We start from the raw sequence: 24,817 nt of genomic DNA on the forward strand, positions 1-24,817 counted from the left end.
GTTTTTCACTTTCCTTTTACTGAACTTCTTTCCTCGTTCTGTTTCAGATCCCTGTGTTTTAGCCGCCCTCCAGCCTGTTCTTTTACATTAAAACTAACTTCTCTGAACAGTTAAACAAACATTCCCAGTGTTGGTGGCCTTCCAAACATCTCACCACCTTCCCTCACCTGCAGCTGAGCTTGATCACAATCTAAAGCTCTGATTGGTTTACAGCTGTCTCTTAGTCTGTGATTGGTTCAGTGGAGATTTCTGAAGCTGCCATTGGTTAAAGAGGTTTGTTGAAAGGCTCTGATTCATTCATCAGGGTCTTCAGAGTAAAATGAGTGTCTTATCAGGTGGGTGACGATTCATGAGGGGTTTATTGACACGACCAAAGGGCCAATACACAACTGTTATTAGTAATCAACTCCAACTTCATCATGAACATAATGATTAACTCTTTTGTCCTTGTTCACATGACGTTTAAGGAACAGATAATATCATTTCAATGACTATTCACAAACTTTAAGTGCATTACCTACAGCGACTGACATATTTTCTTTTCTGTTGTGATAATACAGATTAAAAATGGTGCAAAAGACATTATTCCTTGTGAAAATAAACTACAACAAAGTCACAAAGTCAACAAAGTGATTCATATACAGGGTGGGGAAGCAAAATTTACAATGAACATTTAGTTGTTTTTTCTCAGCAGGCACTACATCAGTTGTTTTGAAACCAAACATACAGGGGTTGGACAAAATAATGGAAACACCTTCACCTCAAGATGATAATGCCCCAATCCATACAGCTAGAATTGTTAAAGAATGGCATGAGGAACATTCTAATGAAGTTGAGCATCTCGTATGGCCGGCACAGTCCCCAGACCTCAACATTATTGAGCATTTATGGCCAGTTTTAGAGATTCAAGTAAGACGTCGATTTCCACCGCCATCGTCTCTAAAAGAGTTGGAAGGTATTCTAACTGAAGAATGGCTTAAAATTCCTTTGGAAACAATTCACAAGTTTTATGAATCAATACCTCGGAGAATTGAGGCTGTAATTGCCGCAAAAGGCGGACCTACACCATATTAAATTATATTTTGTTGATTTTTTAAGGTGTTTCCATTATTTTGTCCAACCCCTGTATTGATGTCATAATCATACCTAACACTATTATCCATACCTTTTCAGAAACTTTTGCCCATATGAGTAATCAGGAAAGCAAACGTCAAAGAGTGTGTGATTTGCTGAATGCACTCGTCACACCAAAGGAGATTTCAAAAATAGTTGGAGTGTCCATAAAGACTGTTTATAATGTAAAGAAGAGAATGACTGTGAGCAAAACTATTACGAGAAAGTCTGGAAGATACTATTAAAGAAGAATGGGAGAAGTTGTCACCCCAATATTTGAGGAACACTTGCGCAAGTTTCAGGAAGCGTGTGAAGGCAGTTATTGAGAAAGAAGGAGGACACATAGAATAAAAACATTTTCTATTATGTCAATTTTCTTGCGGCAAATAAATTGTCATGACTTTCAATAAACTAATTGGTCATACACTGTCTTTCAATCCCTGCCTCAAAATATTGTAAATTTTGCTTCCCCACCCTGTAAACTCAAAATAGATAGTAACTGATACAAATACATTGTTACAAATATTAAATTATTTAACTCGTTGTATTGTGACTGCCTCTGCCGCTACCGCTGCCACAACAATTGTAGCAAATTAGGCTACTGGTATTATTAAATATTTTTGCATTATCACAACAATTATTATTTTCCCCCTCACTCCCCCCCTTTCTCTTTCTCACTTTCATTTACACCCCCCCTCTTCCCTATCACCCCTAGCCAAGCTATATGGTTTAGTTGCTATTTACATTTATGATCTTTTTCTTTGTAATATGACGTTGTTGTTGTTTGTCAATACTCTGTCATTGTTGTTGTTTTTGGTTTGTTTATTTGTTTGAGTTTCCCTTTGTTTATGTGTTGTTGTTGTTTTTCTGTCCACATTGTCTTGTTAACTATCACTAATAAAAAAAAAACAAAAAAACAAAACAAAACTACAACAAAGTCACCCAAATACCTAAACCCCTAGAACACAGGTGTCAAACATGTGGCCCGGGGACCAAATCCAGCCCGCCAAAGGGTCCAGTCCGGCCCTTGGGATGAATTTGTGAAATGCAAAAATTACACTAAGAAATGAACAGTCCTTTTAGTTCATGTTCCAAATTCAGACCAATTCAATCTATAGTGGGTCAGACCAGTAAATTACTATCATAATAACATAAAAATAATGACAACTCCAAATGTTTCTCTTTGTAAATGTAAATATTTTCATGTATTTACTCTAAAACAAAGTATAATTTTGCAAAAAATGTGAATAACCTGAAATGTATTAAGAGAAGTAAGTACAATTTTAACAATATTCCACCTGTTATTAAATGTTTTGTGTGTTTGTAGATCCACTGTGATATGTAAGTTACAATGTACATGTGTAAATGATAAACTGAGGCCTAATCTTGTTAAATTACACTTATTTTTTCAGTTTGTTCATGTTATTCACATCTTTTGAAAGGATAGTTTGTAGATGTAAACCTTTTCATAATGTAAATTAACTTGTTTTGCTTTCAAACATAGAGAAAAGTTAGGAGTTGACATTATTTACATATTATATTACTATTTTACTGGTCCCGCCCATTTCAGATCAAATTTAGCTGAATCTGGCCCCTGAACTAAAAGGAGTTTGACGCCCCTGCCCTAGAAACACCCAGAAGTCTATGAGTAATCTACTAGGTCTGTTGTGTTTTGACATTATTCTTCATTGTTTCTAAATCTGACAGACTTTTCTCTTGTTTTTAATCAGTAAACTGAAAATGTAAATATGTGAAGGGTCCAGTTGTATAGGTTCATAAAAGACCCTGTCAATTTAAATGTGTTTTTTTTTATCAGAATATGGAAATAACCATAACAGAGTAATGGGTATTATTATTATTATTAGTCTTTAAACCCACCTTTCTTAATTTCACAACATTTTACCAAAGACATATATGATGTATATCTGAAATCTGAATTGTTAAATTTTAGATAATTTTATTATTTCAAAATCCCTGGGAAATAATATTTTATTTTAAGAGGTTTTTCATGATCAAAAGAACCCCGAGTTTCTGCATTGATATAAAAGTTTAAGCTACTGAATTTTCAGGGCTTTGCATGATCTCCTTTGTTGACACTGTAAATATGCAAAGCTTGTATTAAAATACAAGCGTGCTTGTGGGTGCAACAATTTTTAAAAATAGTTTTGCCCTAAACACATTATGGCATGTTGGAGGAGCAGCTGGGGGAAGTTTCCCAGCACGCATTGGGACAAAGTAATTTGGGACAGTTTTATGTACTTACAGTGTTCTAAGTTTAAAATACGTGTTGTTCTTGTTTGATAACAGAGTTATGGTGTATTTTACCCTTTTTGTTAGTTGTTTTCTTATGGAATGATTAATTCTATTGATTTCATTTTCTTGCACCATGAGCTAAGTTGCTCCTTTGTTTCATCACACTCTGTAATAGTTAAGACTTAAAATGGTCGTAAGATTTCGTGAATGCCTACACATCTCTCCTGACTGTTACATTTTATTTTACTTATGAATTATTTAATCATAAGTGAAATTTACAAGTTTTTACAAAAGTTTTAAAGGATTACTTAATGCATACAGTTCCTTTTCCCAAAACAGTTAATGCAAAACTATTGTCTTATAATTAGATTATACCTATTATTTTTTATTTCTTTTGTTACACTAGACTTTATTTCTCATCCCCACTGTTTTTTCAGCATTCTATATACTCCCTTTAGTCCAACGGTAAAAATAATGACCAACCTTCACTTATCCCAACCTGTAATTCAGAAAGATTTAATAGCAGTTAATCAGTAGACGCCACTTCTTCAATTTCATGTCAACACACCTATCTTTTTGTACTTGAGTAGATAATATCTCAATGGCTGACACGCCTGAGTAACAGCAGGAATTTGTAAAAAAAAAAAAAAAAAAAAAGCTTTGATGCATTTATGTTTTGATGTTTTTATGCATTCTTATATTGTGCAATTAAAAATTCAACAAAACATCTTCCATTTCATATGTGAACATGCATAAATTGTGGGTTCCCTGGAAAAAAAAAAATTATTCAGTTTTCTCTGCTGTTAACATCTAATATTTTACGCTTTACAACAACACAAGGAAGTTCTTTTATATTCAGCCTTGGTTACATGCAATACAATCTACAGTGATTTAATAGGTCATTAATAATGTAGCTATACTCATAGCCTAAAAATGAAAACGACAGAGCTAAATGACCCGTCTTCTTGACTTTACCTGGTGCATTTCATATCTGACAGATTACACAGGCTGATCGGGTTAAGCAGGAAATCAGATGACAGACACCACACTTGACTGATGTGGTATGCTTGGTAAAGGTTTCATTTAATTTCCCTGATTAAACTTTGGTGACTTAACACATTCATCATTCAATATATCAGGCAACGATGACACAAGATCTTTCTGCTGGTTGGAAAAGATAATCAACTATCAGCAGCTTTTTCCGTAACTTAAACAGTAAAAACACTCTGTCAATAACAACAATAAGAACACATGTCACAGTTTCAGCATTTTTCTTACAAGGAGGAGTTTCTTATAGTGTAGCTTGAAGGAAGAAGGAAGTTTTCCGTGAGAATTAAATGATAGGTTTATAAGGAGGACCATATCTGTTTCCTGTTTAAAAAAAAAAAAAATCTTGGATAAAAATCTCAGGCATCATAAAAGCTGATTTGCATCTGATAAAAAATTCACTTCCTGATGAAACTGACAGTCACCACATACAACTTCAGGTTTGTTTTAAACAGTAAGTTGAATAAAACTTGTAACTGTTTTATTCCTCATAGTCTTCTACATAAAATAAATAAAAACTCTATGGAATACAACTCTGGAAATGGAAAAAGTACAAAAAACCACCAAACATATTATGTTGCTTTAGGCAATAAAAAAGGGTTCTCTTATTGTTGTAGAGAAATAAATACAAAATAAATTCAGTTAGTAGCTAAACAGGCTGTATTTAACACTCTCTATGATAAGAAAAAATGTATTAAATATTTCAAACAGCAGCACAAACCACAGCAGAAAAATGAAAAACAGTAATGTAACATAAAAGCTGGAAATACAGCATGTTGTGGTTCACTGTCTTGGTACAGGTGGGTCCTTCTCTGTGTATGGACTGTATCAGGTCATCAAGTGTCTCTGACTACATGCCAACAGGTGAGGCACGAAGTATGCAGCCGTGCCATCGTCAGGGATCAGTTCCAGAAACTCTGCGGGTCTCATCTCCATGGCAACCACTACCAGAGTTTCTGTTGGCAAGGAAATAAATCACATAGAAATGATAAAACAAAAATGAAACCTAATCTCGCTTGATAATAATTTCCTCAATACTTCTACTTAACACTTCACATTTATGATGGCAGGCACCTACGCTTGACTTTGTTGTTACGACTGCGACAGTGCAAGAGCTTAAATATCACTCTGGCAAAGTTAAGTCAAAAGTAACACCGTAAACATGAAAAGACCTGTGAAAAGTAACACTGTAAACATGAAAAGACACAAAAAAAGTAACACCGTAAACATGAAAGGACATGAGAAAAGTAACACCGTAAACATGAAAAGACATGAGAAAAGTAACACCGTAAACATGAAAAGACATGAAAAAAGTAACACCGTAAACATAAAAAGACATGAGACTGACTGCATCGTTTTTTCCTTCTATACCTTTGAGTGCAGCCAACAGGATGCTGTTGTCCATCTCGTCCGATTACAAAGTTCTGGGAGAAGCTTCTGCCACCACAAAGCCTGAAAAGATTAGAAAATGCAAGCTATATTGTCTTTACTTAAAGAAAAATAAGTAACACAAAGACAAGTAAGGTTCTGCATTCAAGCCTAACTTAAATGAAAGTTTTATCACAGGACAATACAGTTGTGGAAAAAATTATTAGACCACCCCTTGTTTTCTTCAATTTCTTGTTCATTTTACTGCCTGGTACAACTAAAGGTACATTTGTTTGGAGAAATATAATGATAAACACAAAAATAGCTCATAACAGTTTAATTTTAGAGCTGATATCTATCCATTTTCCATGTTTTCTTGATAATAACCAAAATCACTTCAGTTCTTACATCAATATCTATGGCATTGTACTGACAAAAACAGTGCTTTTAGGCATTCCATGTTTTCTTTTCTGTCTGTTTTAGTCACATGATACACACAGGAGTTAGTACTTGATTGCATAACTGTTGTTTTTGATGACTTTTTGATGGTCTGATTATTTTTTCTACGACTGTAGAAAGAAAGAAGTGTGTTTTACTAAGACATGCCATTTTAACATTTTTCTTAACACTTTTTACATATTGGATATTACATATTGTATTTTATATATTGTATGTCCCTTTGTGGTGTGTTCTTGTTGCTTATATGGATGGGGTGCTTACCAATTTCATTGCATTACTAATTTAATAACAATAAAGGCTTTCTGATGTTTATGGATTTTACAGCTACATTAATGTATGTGTTGTTGTCTTTTAAAGAAATAAGTTTATTAAAAAGTGCACAATGGAATGGAAATACCTAAAATTTGTACTTTAGTCCACCAATGTATTCTATTTATTTATTTTTTTTTTAATTTTACACTCAAGCCACTGGATACTGTTGGTCACATGTATGATGTATTACTGGGGATCACTACAGTACTCAATATTTAGGGTGAATTTTATGGCATATTTTATGTGTTCCTTTCTCTTTTTAAGTTATGATAAACACTTTATTTTTATATTAATTCTGCTGAAAGTACCATCTGTTTTTACTCACTGTGCATCTGCAACACAGAACAGCAGAATGAAAAGCTGAAAATTCCATCATCTGTATCTCTAGGACAATTTAAAGTTTTAATTTCACCACATTTTACTGATAATTGTTCTTATATTCACTAATTTCAACTATTTATATTTTAAATGGGTTTAATTTTTTTTAAAACAGCCTTTTATCTTTTGTTTTTGCTTTTATCTTCACTGATTACACATATTCTGAGTGCTTAACATTTTAAATCTACTTGTTACATTTTTTATTGATTTTGATGTTATTTTTACCATCAATAATTTCCTGTTCTTTTAGTTATATTGCAAGTAAGGTCTTAATTCAATATGTTTTCAAATTAAATAATAATAATAATAATAATAATAATATCATTATTATTATAGCTTCATCAATTCTTAATAATGACTCCCATCCTTTATGAGGTGAATTTCAGCTCCTTTCCTCTGGACAGAGGTTTTAGTCCTAAGGTGCAGGTCACAGTGTTATAAAAACAGCTTTGTTCCTGTTGCCGTCACTGAGCTCAATAACAAATAGCGACATTTCACTTTATTAACTTATTTTAGTTATTTATCCAATTTCTTTGCTCTATTTATTCTTATTATGACTTCAAATTTTTTAATTTTATGTTCTTATCCTGGTTTTTATCCCACACTGTTTTTATCCTCTCTGGATTTTTATTGTGTTTTATTGCATCTTGTTTTTATTTATTTGATCTTATTTATTTATTTTATTCTTTTACTTTTCCATGCTGCTAGACTGATGAATGGTGGAACACTGAGCACTTTGTGTCCTGTCTGGAAGCTCGATCAAGTACCTGCCGAACAGGTTCAATGTATGTCTTGCTGTAATGCCAAAAGCAATCACCTCATCTGCAAAACAAATCTACCCACTGGTACAAATAAAGTAACCTTGAACCTTATTACTACTATTATTATAATACTAAAGCTCTATACTAAATCTCTTTGTATATGTGTGTTATTTAAAGTAACCTCACGTTGTTTATTCTGCATATCTATAATTATTACCAGAACCTATGATATTTTCCATGGTTTGAACTAACTGTCCTCTCGTCAGTACAGACCATGTTTTTGTCTTGTAGCTGGTGATTGGCGTAGGCGATGATGGCCTGAGGGCATCGGTCCAACAGCTTTTCGATGCTGCTACCGTACTGCTCCCTTCTGGTGGCACAGAGCAGGTGCAGACTGAAGCCCCATAAGGTTTCATCTGACAGACGCTCCAACAGCGGAACCACAGAACCCACAGACAGAGACGGACCACACAGCAGAGACTGGGGACACACGGACGCAAAACAGTACAAAATGTACATGACAAAAGCAGTTCAAGGTTAGACAGTTTTTTAGTGGTGAAGTTTATTGCATGTGTTTGTCATAATTTTAACTTTCACCTCATTTTAGTACTGCAATTTTTTTTTTTTTTTAATTTACTATATAATCTTTTGTGTGTTTTTGCTTTTATCACCACTGATAACACATGTTCTAAGTGTCTAAAGTTTTGATTTTACTTGTTAGATTTTTATAAATTTTTTTTAAACTGTTTTTTTTTTTTTTTTAATTGTTTTCATCATCAGTAATTTCCTCAGTTCTATTGCAAATGAAGTCTTCAATTCAATATATTCTACGGTTAAATAACCATATAAAAATCATACTAATGCTCTATACCGTATCTCATAAGTCTCATAATCAACTAAATGCAGAATCTGACAGTGAAGCTTATTAACCCTTTAAGTTAAGATCAGTTAAGTCTGTTAAGATCAAGACAACTGAATGAAACACACAGTAAAGAGGGAGTAAGCTGAGGGAAAAAAAACAAAAAACATTAACCTACTTGCAGTTTGTGTAGCGCTTCCTGGTGTTGGGCACTGGACATGTGAACTGGACAGAGAACAGTGAGCCAGGGGTATAAAGCACCATAATGGGAGCAGGAGTTGATCTAGAAAAAGGCAGAAGACAGTGATACTGACATAAACTATCATCAACACCCAATCCAATCCACTTTATTTATATAGCACATTTAAACAGCATTTCCAAAGTTCTGCACATCGTACAAACAATAAAACAATTAAAAGAAATACACTAAAAACAAAAAAATAAGTACATAAAACTACAATAATGCTATAAATAAAACAATAAAATCAAATAGTTAAAAGTAATAAGATAAATAAATAAATAAATAAATAAAAGACACAGAGGACCACACAACTCACGTGAAGTTTAAAGCCAGAGAATAAAAGTCATAATTTTCCCATCAGATTAAACAAGATCACGAACAAATCTTTTATCTTCAGTACTTTTTATATATAAATCTTACAGTTAGAGTCATTTACTTTGGCTATTTCAGTCACTGACAAAATATTTCCTGCACTGTGAGATGAGTCAAAGGAGTTCATTCTTGTCAGATACTGTACAAAATCCTCAGCGCTCTTCAGTGATCTCCTGGCTGGAGGTGTGTGTGAAGGTTTAGGATGTGTTTCTGAGTTCGTCAGCCGGTTCTGATGATGTCATAGTTTTGACAGATAATATAATGATGAAAAAAGGTTTTTCCCTCAAAAGTTTTACGTGAGAGCATATCAAATTTATAACACTGTTAGTGTCGTATTAGCCTACTGAAAAATGACAATGATTTCATGTTTGGCAAGTGGAACATTATTATCAGGCCAAGACTGAACTAAAATCTTTGTGCGTCCATACGGGTTATGGGTGAGGTCGTGCCATGATTCGCCATCACAAGATGAGAAAAGCTGCAGATGGTAAGACAAGGTTCAAGGATACGACTCATACCTTCATGGTGGTATCAATGTAGGGGTCTTCAATCCGAGCTGCTACAGCTGCACAGCCGGCGGTAAAACACTGCACTGCACTCCTACAAGACATGAATCAACAATAGTAAATACAGAAGGACCTTCAAGGTAAAACAACCAGATATAGAAAATCTACATGACAGTTACACTTTCTGAATTATCCAGAATTTCTTCAGAATAATGTCCATTATTAAACTGTGTTTCAGTAGTCCAATGTTCTGTGTTCATACTTGGTTATAACATGCAGCAAGTGGTTTGTTAACACTGCCTCCAGGACCTTCTCCAGGTACTGATATGCAGAAAGCAGCTCGACTCCTCCTTTCAGACTGTAGAGGAAGCCAGCGTTGGGGAGGGAGAAGAAGCAGAAGACACAAGCTGGTTCTTCAAGAGACTGATTACCTGGATTTAAAGACAAAAATAAAAGCAATACAATGATGGATTCAAGTAACAATAGGCAAGTAAAATAAAACATTTTAATAAACATAAAATTGATCTAATGATTTGTTAGGAATGCAGGATATTGCAAAAAAAAAAAAAAAAATTCCGAATCACAACTGAAGTTGAGAATAAAGGTAACATTGGTATAAATATATAAGCAGATTTTACTTAGGGAAGTTGAGCAGCTTTTATTTAAGTATAAGCACTAATACCACACTGTGAATGTTCACATGTAAAAGCTCTACATTCAAAACACATAGAAACAAGTGTATTTTTCTGGACAGGAAGTAGATGAAAAACTGTCACAAAGAATAAACTGAAGTTGTCAGACTAATATAGTGGAGTAAAAAATGCAATATTAGTTCCTCAGATGTACACAAGTAAAGTACAAATACCTCAAATTTGCACTAAAGGATAGCACTTAAGCAGAGGCACCTTCCAATCCATCCACTGCTGTAGTAAGACAATAATTTCTTAAAATGTGTCAGGTTTGTATAAACGTGGTTGTGACACCATCATTCTGTCTGTGTGTGTTGTACTCACTGATGAACAGCGGGTGGAGCTGTAACGAGTGGAGCTGAGTGTCCTCCACACTGCAGCCCTGGGAGAAATCTGGACTAAAGCGCCTACACAAAAAAAGGGAGAAACACTAAATACAATATATCTCACTTTTTTGCAAAACTCTGACTGTAAAGATTAAAAGGTGGCGCACACACACCTGAAGAGAACATAGGACAGTGTGTATTGACCTCTGTCCTCCAGTCCAGTCTTTTCAATGCTGACAGAGATGTCGCAGTTTTTCACTTGATCACCAAGTAACTCTTGGTTTCTCGGGAGGAAAAGAAAGTCAGATTGGTCTTCAATATCATCTGCAAACACACAAACATACACATATCAGGATTTCTCTCAGGTTTTATGTTTCATTTAGGACCTTTTAGTGACCTGAACATGAGGTCACTGATGTGTGTCTTTCAACAAAAGTGTATCAGAGGGATATGTATGTTGTTACCATATTTTTGTGTGTCTAAACATTCTTCTGCCTCTTTGGGTTCGAAGGAGGACTCTAGTTTCAGCACCAGCACCTCCAGCTCTGCCTGCACTGCTACATATTCTGCACACAGTGCCACCTAGTGGAATAAAGAAGTAAGAAATTAAAAAGAAAGTTGTGATTTATGCATCAGTAAAAAATGTACTGCTGTAATAAATGTGTCTTCTGCCTAATCCTTTTAAGACTGCCATTATAACAGGCTGCCTAGATGTCCTCATGTTTTCTTTGCAATAAAAGTGTCAGCGAATGTCTTTTTTGCCAATTCTTTTGCACCTTTGTTTTCAGAAAGAACTTAACTTTGAATATCTGTCCATTAATTATCAATATTATAAATAATAAATCTTAAACAGTGAGTTAAAGTTAAAAAGAAAAAATGGACTTGAAGTTTTTGCATATTTATTATCAGAAACAACTGTAAATGTCTATAATGAAACTTTTTGAGATTGCAAAAATAAACTTTCAACTATTTTACATCTGCTCAAACATGCCTTTTGGTCGTGAACATTCAGTATCCATATTATGGCTTCATATTTTTTGTTATTTCCATTAGGGCTGCTCGATCATAGAAAAAAAAAAATCACGATTATTTTAGCAATAATTGAAATCACGATTATTTGTTAACCTTAGAGCTGTTTATTTTTTTCTTGCAAAACAATGTAAAACATACTCTTTAAATATAAATAAAGCTTTTAACCACTAAAACAAAGTATGTTCACTTTTGTATGAAACAAAAAAATCTTTGAATGCAAATAAGTGTACTGTAAATTCAAGTATGTTTCCTTTTGTAAATAAATAGTGCACTGTAATTAAACTGCTATAGACTTGCCATAGAACTGTAGCAATAAAAAAAAAAAAAAACTCACGTAAAGTGCAAATTATAAATTCAAGTATGTTCAATGTAGTATGAAACAGTAAATTCAGTGGCGTGTCGTGAGGTTTTAGTTAAGGCCTTCTGTATACATCAGCCATCTTGAATACGCACGTTAGGGTTATACAGGTTAGGGTTAGGTTAATACGGGAGTTACAGCATAAAGACATTCGGAGACTGAAGATTGTATTGTGGACGAAGTTGTTTTTATGCGTTTTAGTTTTTCATAAGATTATGATAAAGGTGGCGGTGGTTAAACTTTAGATGGTTACAAAGGTTTGTTGTGTTACCGGTCGGTGCGGACACAACTACGAAACACTTTTTGTACGTGATGTGTTTTTGCTCTTCGTCTTCTTCATCAAACCCAAAGTGATTCCATACAATTGAATTTGACTTGCCTTTTTTGTCTACCAAGCACTTCTGCTGTGATTCTCCTGCCGTTTTTCCAGACCGCTAGGTACAACTTTCCTCTTGGAGTGGACCTGCCGGCTAGCTGGCAGCTGTAGCTTAGAGGGGGGCGGGGCAGAGCAGCTCATGGTAGCTTGCGCGCGTGAATTAAAACAACTCAAAATTAATAATCGTTTTTTCTCGATTACATAATTTTTGTAATCGTTGCGTGTAATAATCGAAATCGTAATTGAATTTCGATTAATTGCACAGCCCTAATTTCCATGCGTTTTTTAGCCAGTGTGGAAGTCTCTGAAACAGTTCTTTTCTACTTGAAATAAGAGTCCACCATGGCTGCCGTAAAGTGTTGAATATAGTTGGAAAGCACAGGATCTCAGCTTCCTGATGCACAAATGGTTCAGGAGTTACAGTAATTTGAATACCGTAAAGTGCTAAATGCAGTGCTGGAGAGATTGCAGTTTATAATTATAAATATGGCAAAGAAACGACCCTCTGGATATCACATGTTTGATAATACTACATGGAGATGCATTCATGTAACATAATCAAATGAAAGTCTAAGTTCTGGCCTGCTGAGAATATAATTTGCTTCTGATAATGTAACAGCCAAACACATCAGAAAAGTAACATAAAAGGAAAGAAAAGTTGAGAAGTACCTGTTTAGGTTTAATTCCTGGAACATGCAGGATGATGGAGCGTTCAAAATCCAAGATGGAAAAATTCTGGTTTGAACTTGACGTTTGCCCTGAGATCAGAAAATAGGGAGATGTTAGATCACAGGTGTCAAACATAAGGCCAAATAGGGCCAAATCCGGCCCGCCAAAGGGTCCAGTAGGATGAATTACACTGAAGATATTAACAATCAATGGTGTAAAAATCATTTTAATTCAGGTTCCACATATGGAACAATTAATCTCATTTGGGTCAGACCAGTAAAATATTATCATAATAACCTATAAATAATGAAAACGACAGATTTTATCTTTGTTTTAGTGTAAAAAAGTAAAATTACATGAAAATGTTTATATTAACATACTAGCTTACAAAAAAAATGTGAATAACCTGAAATGTCTTAAAAGAAGTAAATGCAATTTTACCAATACTCTGCCTGTTATTAAATGTTTTGTGTATTCGTAATTGTAATGTAAGTTGTAATGTACATGTGTAAATGATAAACTGATAAACTGAGGCAGAATATTGTTAAAATTGCACTTGTTTTTCTCAAGACATTTCAGGTTGTTCATGTTATTCAGATTTGTAAGGAAATGTTGTCGATGTAAACATTATCATAATGTAATTTTACTTTTTTCAATGTTATTTCACTGGTCCGGCCCACTTGAGGTCATATTGGGCTGAATGTGGCCCCTGAACTAAAATATGAGTTTGACACCCCTGATCTAAGAGGTATGCGGGAAGGATTAGGGTTAGGTTACTTCCTGTATATGGTACTAAGGCTGCAAGTGCAGCAGACAGCAGCACTGTTTGGCATAAACAGTAACATAAATTACAAATAAGGGTGTCTTCACAAAATTAGTCAGCATAAAATGTCTAAGATTTTGCAAGATTCAGCAATGACATATGATAGTACAAAATAGCAAAATATTCACTAAGAGAATAGACTTAATATCATGAAAAATCTGCATCATTTTACACATAGGTTGAGATAAGAATCCACAGATATTATAATATTGTGTTATTACAAATAATGAATAAAAGACATTAAAAAATCCAACTGTCTAATAGGTAGAAAGGACAAAGTGCTTCACAAGACTTAGAAACCGGCTTGACAACCTTGACGAAGGTTTCCAGTTTGTCTCTGCCCATTAAACCCATTAAGTGCATTGACATTTAACTGTGAAAAGCCCACAATATGACGTAGTATCCCCATATTATTTTTCAGTCATCTGATATTAGTTGAAGTCGTTTTGAAATGAAATGGAATGGAAAAAAAAAAAGAAAGAGTCTCCATGTGTCAAGAAAATACTGTTACCTTAATACTTTAAATTGCATTAAAAAAATTTTTTTTTTCTGATTTAAAACATTACAATATTATTAATACAACATTAATATTAATCAGAGTACAGATATAAAATTAATTTGTAAAAGTGAAAATAGTGGTGCCCTGTATTTTGAAAACAAATGCATGACTTACCTGGTTTTTTAGGTTGTGTGTAAGTATTCCTTGTCACTAGATTGTCCCTTCCTTTAGAGGTGAAGGAGGAGCAACTCACAAACTAAACGCAACATCCAACACAAAGTAGGCATATATACTTGGAGCGATAGAGGATTATTATTCATCATCAGAAAAAAACATTATTCATCATGAACGGAAATATACTTTGTTGTATATTTTTGCTTGGATATCTTTCATCATCAGGACAAGGTAAATATTCTTTACATATTTTTCTGGCTTTTATGTAATTATACTTTATTTTTAATCATGAACAAGAAAAGACAGTAGTCATGCACTGAACTTGATTAGCCATTATGTACACACTGACATATATATAAAAAGCTGGTTGGATTTTTCTTGTGATATATTAATAAATCAGGTTTATAGGTGTTTGAACTGTTGAGTAAATTCTCCTATATAAAAAAAATGATTGTAATCTAACAAACCATACTGGAATTATTGATAATATAAAAGAAAAGTCAAGCTTTATTAACAAAGAGGTGACTTAAAATATGAGTTTTTGGTGTAAAAAATGCATCCTAAATATGCCAATATTGTCCACATTTGTATGACTATTCCAAAAATTTAACAAATGCTTCAAATTAAGCATCATTGTGCCTTAAACAGAGGTAAAAATGGAACGAATACGAGCTGTCATTTTATTTTATTTCATATGGGTATAGTTACATTTCCAAGCGTTCATCAATCATATTTAAAAATAATTTACATGAAAGTAAACTTTTCTCCAAAATTAATGTTGGTCATGTCAGAGTATTATCAGTACTTATCCGAACATCCAAGAATGGGATGGATTTTCATTTCTTATTTTATCTTCATACATTTGTTGACATTTTGTGAAAAACATATATTAGTCCATGAGATGAATCTTTTATGAATAGATATGACACAATCCCAGCCAACATGTACAAGTGGGCCCCATATGGGTTGCAAAGGGGCCGCATGGGTAACAAGTGGGCATGGGCTTGAACTGGCAAAACTGTCTGGGTCCCGTATAGTTTTCGTAACATGGGTCCCATATTGGAAGCCCATGTGGGCTGACTATATGGGTCCTATAGGGGATATGACTAGGCAAAGTGGGCAGTGGGGTGGAAGTAGGCAAGTTACATGGGCCCCATTTTAGTCATCTAACATGAGTCCCACATGGGAAGCCCATGTGGGGCAACTCTAAGGGCCCCATAGGGGATATAAGTGGGCAGTGTGAGAATGGGGTGGAACTGGGTATAATGTATTGGGCCCCATATAGTTCATTTCAACATGGGCCCACTTAGGAAGCCCATGTGGACTGACTGTATGGGTCCTATAGGGGATATGACTAGACAAAGTGGACATGGGGTGAAAGTGGGCAAGTTACGTGGGTCCCATTTTAGTTACCCAACATGAGTCCCACATGGGGAGCCCATGCGGGCCAACTGTAAGGGCACCATAGGGGATGTAAGTGGGCATCGGGTGGAACTGGGTATAATCTCTTGGGCCCCATATAGTTCATTCAACATGGGCCCACATGGGCTTCCCATGTGGGCTGACTGTATGGGTCCTATAGGGGATATGAGTAGGCTAAGTGGACATGGGGTGGAAGCAGTGGCGATTTCTCATGGACTGCTAGGGAAGCTCAGCTTCCCCTAAAATTACGAAAATTAAATGGTTAAATATGTACGGTTGTGTTGACATTTCATTGACTACAAATGTGTTAGAACACGTTCATCTCCCACATGAGTTCGTTCAGAATCAGCCTCATCACAAATCAACAGACGCGATGTTGTTCACTTCTCATACATTCCCGTTGCGCTGTTTTCTCATTCGATCTCTGCTCAGTGCATGTGTCCGCAGACGCCGGGCGTCTCTGGGCTTCAATGGGACTGAGTGGAACAGTTTTTTTCATTGTCTCAAAACTGGACGGTAATTGGATAAATGCCACGATGTTGTCCCGCCCCCGGACGCCAGGCGTCTCTGGGGGTGAATGGAGCTGTGGGCGGAGCTCGGCCGGGCTGGACGCCAGAATCCCACGTGCTGATTGGAGGATCAGTCAAAAGGCTGAATCCCGTTTGATTGACAGCTATTTTGAGATCTACTCCTTCACTGACACAGTTCAGTTTAATACCGTCACGCATTCTGCTGGGAAAGAGAGAGAAACCACTACGAAATTACTCATTCATTTTTTGCACTGTAAGTAAAACACACTCATTGTACTTCCTTGTTTCAATTTAACATAATTTCAGCGTTTTCTTGTTTCAGTTACATAATTTAATCATTTCTTGTTCGAGTTTAATATCGTTTTGTAGATAGTTAAATCAATCAAACCGTCGGCTAGGTCGGAGTGAAAGGAGCATCTCTTGTTTAAAAAGGCTGAAGTCTTACACCTGCAACACAATGGGCCAAGGCCGTCTAAGCAGACAGGACACCGGTCCAGTCCCTGGAAAAGACGCCTACTTGGTTCGATAAGGTGACCGACCATTTTCTTAAAAAGGAACGGAGGGCCGAATGTATGTTTAAATAACTTGGCAATTTTTTTTTTTTTTTTTTTTGATGTAAGCCGACAATGAGCTTCCCCTGTCTGAAAGACGAGCAGCCGCTACTGGGTGGAAGTAGGCAAGTTACGTGGGCCCCATTTTGGTTACCCAACATGAGTCCTACATGGGAAGCCCATGTGGGCCAACTCTAAGGGCCCCATAGGGGATGTAAGTGGGCATGGGGTGGAACTGGGTATGATCTCTTGGGCCCCATATTGTTTATTCAACATGGGCCCACATAGGAAGCCCATGTGGGCTGACTGTATGGGTCCTATAGGGGATATGACTAGGCAAAGTGGACATGGGGTGGAAGCAGGAAAGTCATGTGGGCCCCATTTTGGCTACTTAACATGAGTCCCACATGGGGAGCCCATGTAGGCCAACTGTAAGGGCTGATCTGTGGCAGGAGGTTTTTTTTTCTTCATGGCCTGATGACAGTTAATCTCTAGAATTTATTCTAATATTGTCAGGGTCATGCAAACACAGTGTAGGCTGCCTACAGGTACATCTCAAAAAATTAGAATATCATGAAAAACTTCAATATTTTTTGTCACTCATTTCAGGAAGAGAAACCCATATATTATGTAGAGTCATTAGACAGAGTGAAATATTTCAAGCCTTAGTTATTGAAATTTTTATGTGTATGGCTTACAGAGAATGAAAACCCAAAATTCAGTGTCTCAGACAATTAGAATACTGCATAAAATCAATTAAAATAAGGATATTTTAAACTGAAATGTCAGGCTTCTGAAAAGTATGTTCATTTCTATGAACACAATACTTGGTTGGTTCTCCTTTTACATGAATTACTGCATCAGTGTGGCATAGCATGGAGGCCATCAGCCTATGGCACTGCTCAGGTGGAATGGAAGCCCAGGTTGGTTTGACAGGGGCCTGCATTGTTGTATCTGGTATCTCTCATCTTCCCATTGATAATACTCCATAGAATCTCTATGGGTTTCAAGTCAGGTGAGAGAATAATAAAAAAAAATTAAATCCCATGGAAAGTCATAATTATGACATAAAAAGTAAAAATTATGAGATAAAAACAAAAAATTATGACATAAGTTGTTAAAGCGTGCAAGTCCGGATTCTGGCTTCCACTGCAATAAACGATGCTTTCACGTGTGTTCTCTTTAGCCGCTATTGTGGGCATATTTATTATAACTTTTACTCACAACTTGCATAGCACGTAGCAACAACTACAGCCATGACCATGAGCGCCGAACAGGAGAAGGACAACAGGAAACGCATACAACATCCTGTAGGCGTCTACAAAATAAAAGCCTCTTTTACACAGGGAGAAAGAGCGCTATAATAACAAATACTTAACACCCCCACTTGCTGTTAGCTCACTGGGTAACACATTTACAATAGCATTGCATCTCATCTTACATAAACACATTTTTGTTAGATGCCAAACATTTTCTGTGCAAAACATTTTAACTTTTGTTTAGTGGCTGGCTTTGTCAAAACATCAGCAACCATTTGATCAGTAGGACAGTACTCCAGAATAACTCTTCCAGTGGTTACAACACTCCTGATGAAATGGTATTTCACGTCAATATGCTTGCATCTCTGTCTATTGACAGGATTCTTCGCAAGTGCTATTGTACCTTGATTGTCTTCGTACACTTTTGTTTTAGCATATTTGTAACTGTCCAAACCTTTCAGTAGCTGCTCTAGGTAAAGACTCTCCTGCATAGCTGAAGCTAAAGATATGTACTCTGCTTCACAGGTAGACAGAGCCACTGTCTGCTGTTTTCTTGTTTTCCACGAAATGAGTGAACTTCTTTCACTCAGACTGACACAATACCCTGATGTGCTGCGTCTGTCTGTCTCATTTGATGCCCAACTTGCATCACAGTAAACTTTAAGACCAAGTTTTTCTGTAGATTTCTTGAAATATAGTCCTTGTTCAGTTGTACCTTTAAGATACCTGAAGACATGTTTCACCGTATTCCAATGTTCCACAGTTGGTTCACTAAACTGCTGAGAGAGTTTACTCACAACATAGTTAATGTCAGGCCTGGTGCATGTAGCCAAGTATATTAAACTTCCCACTGCCTCTCTGTACTGCCTGGGTTGTTTGAACTTTTCTGCATCCTCTGTATAGTCAAGTTTTGGTTCACAAGGAGTTTCTCTCGGCTTACAGTTTTGCATTTCAAACCTTTCTAATATCTTTTTCACATATCTCTCTTGTGACATTTTGACCTGTCCATTTGTTTGTTCAAAATCTATTCCCAAGAAATGTTTCAGTGTTCCCAGATCTTTCATTTTGAACCTCTGAGTTAGCATTCTTTTTACATCAAACATTGCATTTTCACTGTTAGCAGCCAGAATAAGGTCATCTACCCATACTATGAGAATCACTTTTTCACCATGTTTTTCCTTTGTATATACACAATGATCTGCAGCATTTTGCACAAAATCATTTTCACACAGATATGAGTGTAACATAGTGTTCCAGTTTCTGCCTGATTGCTTGAGTCCATACAAAGATTTGTTTAGTCTACACACTAGTTTTTCACCTGTTTTTGACCTCATCTCATACCCTTGTGGTTGCTCTATGTAAATCTCACAGTCAATGGGTGCATGTGGGTACGCTGTCTTGACATCCATCTGATGCAAGATCAGGTCCTCCTGCGCTGCTTTCTGCATGAGAACTCTGACACTTGTCATGTCAGCTGTAGGCGAGAATGTCTCATCACAGTCTGTTCCTGGTTTCTGGTTGTATCCTTTTGCTACAAATCTTGCCTTGTATTTGTCTGATCCATCTGTGTTCATTTTGAGTGAATAGACCCATCTTCCACCTAGAGCTTGTTTACCTGATGGTAGCTGGGTTAGTTGAAATGTTTCATTTAACTCCAGTGAGCGCATCTCTTCGTCCATGGTGCTTTTCCACTGTCTTGACTTGGATGATGTCACCACCACTTGATATGTTTTTGGTATGTCACACACTGCTCTGTAACAAAAGTCAATACAAGTCTGTAATTTGTCCAATGTGTCACCCATCTCAAAATCTTGTAGATAGGCTGGTTTTTGTTTTGTTCTGGGTGGGTTTCTCCTCATCACACTTTCAACACTAGTTTCTGCTTGCTCAGTCCCTACTTGTTCATTTGAGGTCTCAGAATTGTTTTCTGCCATGTTTTCAGGTTGAGCTGTATCTCCTCCTTTCTCTTTTGCATCACAAAGTCCACTGTCACTGTTTTGATTGTCAAACTCTGCATTAGACTCCAATGTTTGGGTCTCCTTTTCTCTGCTTGCTTTGGTTGTGAATTTCACCAACCTGTGTTTTTGGACCTTTGCTAGTTCGGGGTAGTATACCAGATAGGCTGGGCTGTTTTTATCGTAGCCTACAAAAATGCCTTGTTCACATCTGGAATCTAGTTTGCCCTTTTCTTGTTTGTAGCTAAAACATGTTGATCCAAACTTTTGCATTTGAGACACATTTGGTAGTTTTCCTGTCAGTAACTCATATGCCGTTTTCTTTGTTCGCCTGTTGTAACATCTGTTTCTCACATGGGCAGCTGTTTGAATTGCATAGTTCCACATTGAGTCTGGCAACTTGCTCTCCAACAGTAAACATCTAGCCATATCATAGAGTGTTCGCCAACCTCATTCTGCTGTGCCATTTTGATGTGGCGAGTAAGGTGCAGATGTCTCATGTCGGATTTTGTTCTTTGTTAACAACATCTGAAAGTCTTTGTTTGTAAACTCAGTGCCATTGTCTGAACGTAAGCACTTGACCTTTCCATAGGGTGCTACATCAGCTAAAAACTTTTCTGTAGCTAAAACTGCATCACTTTTTGACTTGAGGAAATACACTAGTATTGCACCTGAATAATCATCAGTAAAAGACAGTGCATACTTGTACCCATCTATACTTGTTTTCATTGGACCTGCTAGGTCAGTATGGATAAGCTCTAAGAACTGCTTTGCTTTACTGTCTGGCTCCCTACTTCTTGTCTGGGTAAATTTGCCTTGTGTACAGATTTCACACATCTGATCTGGCTTTACTGCATTTCCCTTAATGTCCATACCTTTTACCACACTCTGGAGTTTGATTACATCCTCAAAATTACAGTGTCCAAGAATCTCATGCCAGGTTTGTACATCATGACACACTTTACACTGGTCAGTATTATCAACAGTAGGTAAGTAATACAGCTTTTCATATTCATGAATGCTAAATCTGTTACCATCTTTGGTGATCATGTGACTGTCCCTTTGCTTGAAGGTTATCGTTGCTCCTCCACCAGTTGCTCTTGACACTGAAAAGATGTCATGGGGATATGAGGGCATATACAGAGCATCCCGTAGTTGTGCTCTGTGCTCTCGTCCATCGCTGTCCAGGAGATGTATCAATGCTGTTCCTCTGCCTTGAGCCATTCCACTGCAACGTGTCCCATCAGCAAGTTCCACTGAATGAGTCTCTGGCTGGAATGTGCTGTCAAAGCTTATAAACCTTTTGACGTTGTTCACGATGTGGGATGTTGCTCCTGCATCCACCATAATGCCTTTCATTTTTACTTTGAGGGTTGAACTATCACCTTTGCCTTGTACTGCTTTGAAAAGGTAGTCGCTTGCTTCTTCATCTGTGACTTTTCTTGCATTGTCCTGTTTTTCTTTCCTTTTACACAAGGATTCTTTGTGTGTGTTGCTTTTGCAGAAGTTGCACCACACTTTGAGTACATTTCCTTGCTCTATGTCCTTTTATTCCACATTTGAAGCATGTTATGTGTGGTTCATCACCTTTTCCTTGGCTGTTGGTGTACTTCTTGTGGACATCTCTCTCATGCTTTGCATCTGTTTTCATCACATTATCTGTGGTCTCTGTTGTGCTCATTTTCTGTAATTCTTCATAGATTCTTAATCTTCTTTTAAAGTCAGCAAATGTAACATTGTCCTCATTTTGCGTTATATGTACAGCCAGTGGTTTAAAGGCATCTGGTAAACCGCCAAGAATCATGGCTATGATCAATCCATCACTTAGAGTCTCACCGGCATCACGTAGAGCTGTGATCAGGTTCTCTGCTCTGATGATGTAGTCTGTAGTTGACTCACTGTCCGCCTTCCGTAGTTTTGTCAAAGACGTGTACAGGTTTATAATCCGTGGCTTGCTTTTCCCTGAGTAATGTTCCCTCAGTAATCTTAATGCTTTTCTGCCATCATACGTAGCATCATGCCTTATTGGCGACAAGCTTTTATCGTCAATAAGTCTTATCAGTTCAGCATAGCAATCCGGGTTCTTTGTCCTATCGGCTGCTCTCTGCTCCTCACTAGCTGGCTCATTTAAAATAGTCTCTCTCAAGTTTAGAATGTGTAAATGTCCCAAAAACCTTGTTTCCCAAAGGTCGTACTTGTCTTCTGATCCATCAAAGAACAGTTGCGGGGACAGTGTTCCTGCAGCACGAGTCGCCATTTTGTCCTCTCTCGCGCCTCTCAACTTAGCGCTTGTACTTTGCTAACTTAGCTCGTGGCTCGCGTAATACGTCGCGGTAACTTCTTCGAACACGTATAATCGTTTATTTGCTAAAAGTCCATGGTAAGCTCCGTGTAATACTTCACGTTTGCTTTACCTCCTTATCCTTTGTTTTCTTCGGCACAGATCCGCCCTTACACACCTGCTTCAGCAGCCGTGTCGATCCGTCGGCTCAACGTTGCTTGTAACCTGGGTGTCTGGGCCAATAACCTGTTAAAGCGTGCAAGTCCGGATTCTGGCTTCCACTGCAATAAACGATGCTTTCACGTGTGTTCTCTTTAGCCGCTATTGTGGGCATATTTATTATAACTTTTACTCACAACTTGCATAGCACGTAGCAACAACTACAACCATGACCATGAGCGCCGAACAGGAGAAGGACAACAGGAAACACATACAACATCCTGTAGGCGTCTACAAAATAAAAGCCTCTTTTACACAGGGAGTAAGAGCGCTATAATAACAAATACTTAACATAAGTCATAATAATAAGTCAAAATTATGACTGTTTACTAAAGTACATTCAAAAATGTATGCCACACCAACACACTGCTGTGAAAGGCTAAGTACAAAGGCTGAACTCAAAAGCAAGACCACAACGTACAAATAAAGTTGAGTGTTTTTATTTAACACTTTAACAGGTGAAGTAATACAACACAGATAATATTAATTCTGTGATACCACTGAGTCCGGGGATAAACGTCTGGGCCGCGGGTGGATACGGACCTTGTAAAATTTGGACCTTTTTGGAATTTGCGCATGCGCGAGCGCAGCCTTACCGGATGTCAGGTTCAGCGACCCCTAACCCCTAACCCTAACCCCAACCCCTAACCCTAACGCGCACAATTCTACTCGCAAGGTTTTCAAGAGGGCGGGAAGACAACTGGACACAGGTGGAACACATCAGGGTGGAGCCAGGTAATCAGGGAAAAGCTGAACGCTATCAGGGAGAGGACGTAAAGGATTTCATAAGCCTCGCTGAACCTGACATCCGGTAAGGCTGCGCTCGCGCATGCGCAAATTCCAAATAGGTCCATATTTTACAAGGTCCGTATTTTATGCCACACCGGCTTGGCCGAGCCGGGAAAACCCCAACGGAATCCCCACTAGGGACAAACAGAGGGTGGTCAAAAAACAAGCCAGGTCATACACAGGGAAGCAATCAAACAAGCAACGGTACATGGGGGACAGACAGAACTCACGGTCAGTAATCCAGGCGAAGGTCGAAGCACAGGTAATCGGTGGAGGCTGAGGTATTAAAGGGAGAAGGCAGAGACAGAGTCGGGTACACGAACCAGGTCGTTGACGAGCAGGCAGGATAGGCACAGGCTGAATCAGTGGTCGAAGGACGAAAACGGTAGACAAACGAACGGGATCCAAAAACCGCTGGTGAGTGAGCACAACAAGTTGTAGAACACAAACTGGCAACTAGACAGGGGAAGACACAGGGTTTAAATACACAAGAGGGCGGGAAGACAACTGGACACAGGTGGAACACATCAGGGTGGAGCCAGGTAATCAGGGAAAAGCTGAACGCTATCAGGGAGAGGACGTAAAGACAACAGACAAGACACATGAGGGAAAGTTAACAAAATAAAACAGGAAATGACAAACAAAACAGAAAAGACAGACACAGTCTGGGAGCAGATATGACAACTGCAGCTGACAGACCAGTCCACGGCCTACAGGTCAGAATTTGGAAACAACATTTGGGACCCATATTGCTTCAATATCATGGGCCCCACATGGGAAGCCCATGTGGGTGTAGTCTATGGACTTTTCTTTCATTCATTCACTGTTAGACTATACCAGTGTTTTAAAATTGTAATCCTGCTAAATAACCCCCCCCCCCTTTGTTTTTTTAATAACTAAATTTACCTGTAATCAGCCTACGTTTTTGTTTTTTTTTGTTTTTTTTCTGTAACTGTACGACTACAACTGTACATAATGCCATTACATGTATTCCGTTACCCCCCAAACCCAGTTAAATGGTGTGATATTATTCTAAGAAGCCATAAACTGTGGTAGCCAGGCTTTTCTAAACCATCAGTTTAAGTCATGCGCATTGCAATGTAACAGTCACCGCGCGCGCTTTCATTTGGAATTTATTCGGAGCAGCGCGAGCGGCGGACAGCAGCAACAGTCAGACTGAGCAGGAGTAGCAGCAC

General features: G+C 37.3%; 1 protein-coding gene across 1 annotated transcript; it reads right to left on the reverse strand.

The window, feature by feature from the left end:
- Nucleotides 1-3,866: 3,866 nt before the first annotated feature.
- LOC115418308 (Hermansky-Pudlak syndrome 3 protein-like) lies at nt 3,867-14,287 on the reverse strand. Its single transcript, XM_030132728.1, has 12 exons — nt 14,230-14,287; nt 13,120-13,208; nt 11,149-11,266; nt 10,858-11,008; nt 10,683-10,765; nt 9,932-10,100; nt 9,682-9,763; nt 9,309-9,392; nt 8,729-8,833; nt 7,944-8,171; nt 5,785-5,865; nt 3,867-5,369 (listed from the first exon to the last, which is right to left on the reverse strand). The coding sequence occupies exons 1-12, from the start codon at nt 14,285-14,287 to the stop codon at nt 5,358-5,360; spliced, it is 1,260 nt and encodes a 419-aa protein (XP_029988588.1). The 3' UTR covers nt 3,867-5,357.
- Nucleotides 14,288-24,817: the final 10,530 nt, after the last annotated feature.

The sequence above is a fragment of the Sphaeramia orbicularis genome, chromosome 4 (assembly GCF_902148855.1).
Source record: "Sphaeramia orbicularis chromosome 4, fSphaOr1.1, whole genome shotgun sequence".
NCBI lineage: Eukaryota > Metazoa > Chordata > Actinopteri > Kurtiformes > Apogonidae > Sphaeramia > Sphaeramia orbicularis.

Coding starts and splice junctions, on each gene's coding strand:
- LOC115418308 (XM_030132728.1), bottom strand. CDS start 14,287: ATGGGCAGAGACAAACTGGAAACCTTCGTCAAGGTTGTCAAGCCGGTT. Junction 13,209..14,229: donor CAAGCCGGTTTCTAAGTCTT/GTGAAGCACTTT, acceptor TTCTGATCTCAG/GGCAAACGTCAAGTTCAAAC. Junction 10,766..10,857: donor CTGTCCTATGTTCTCTTCAG/GTGTGTGTGCGC, acceptor TTTTTTGTGTAG/GCGCTTTAGTCCAGATTTCT.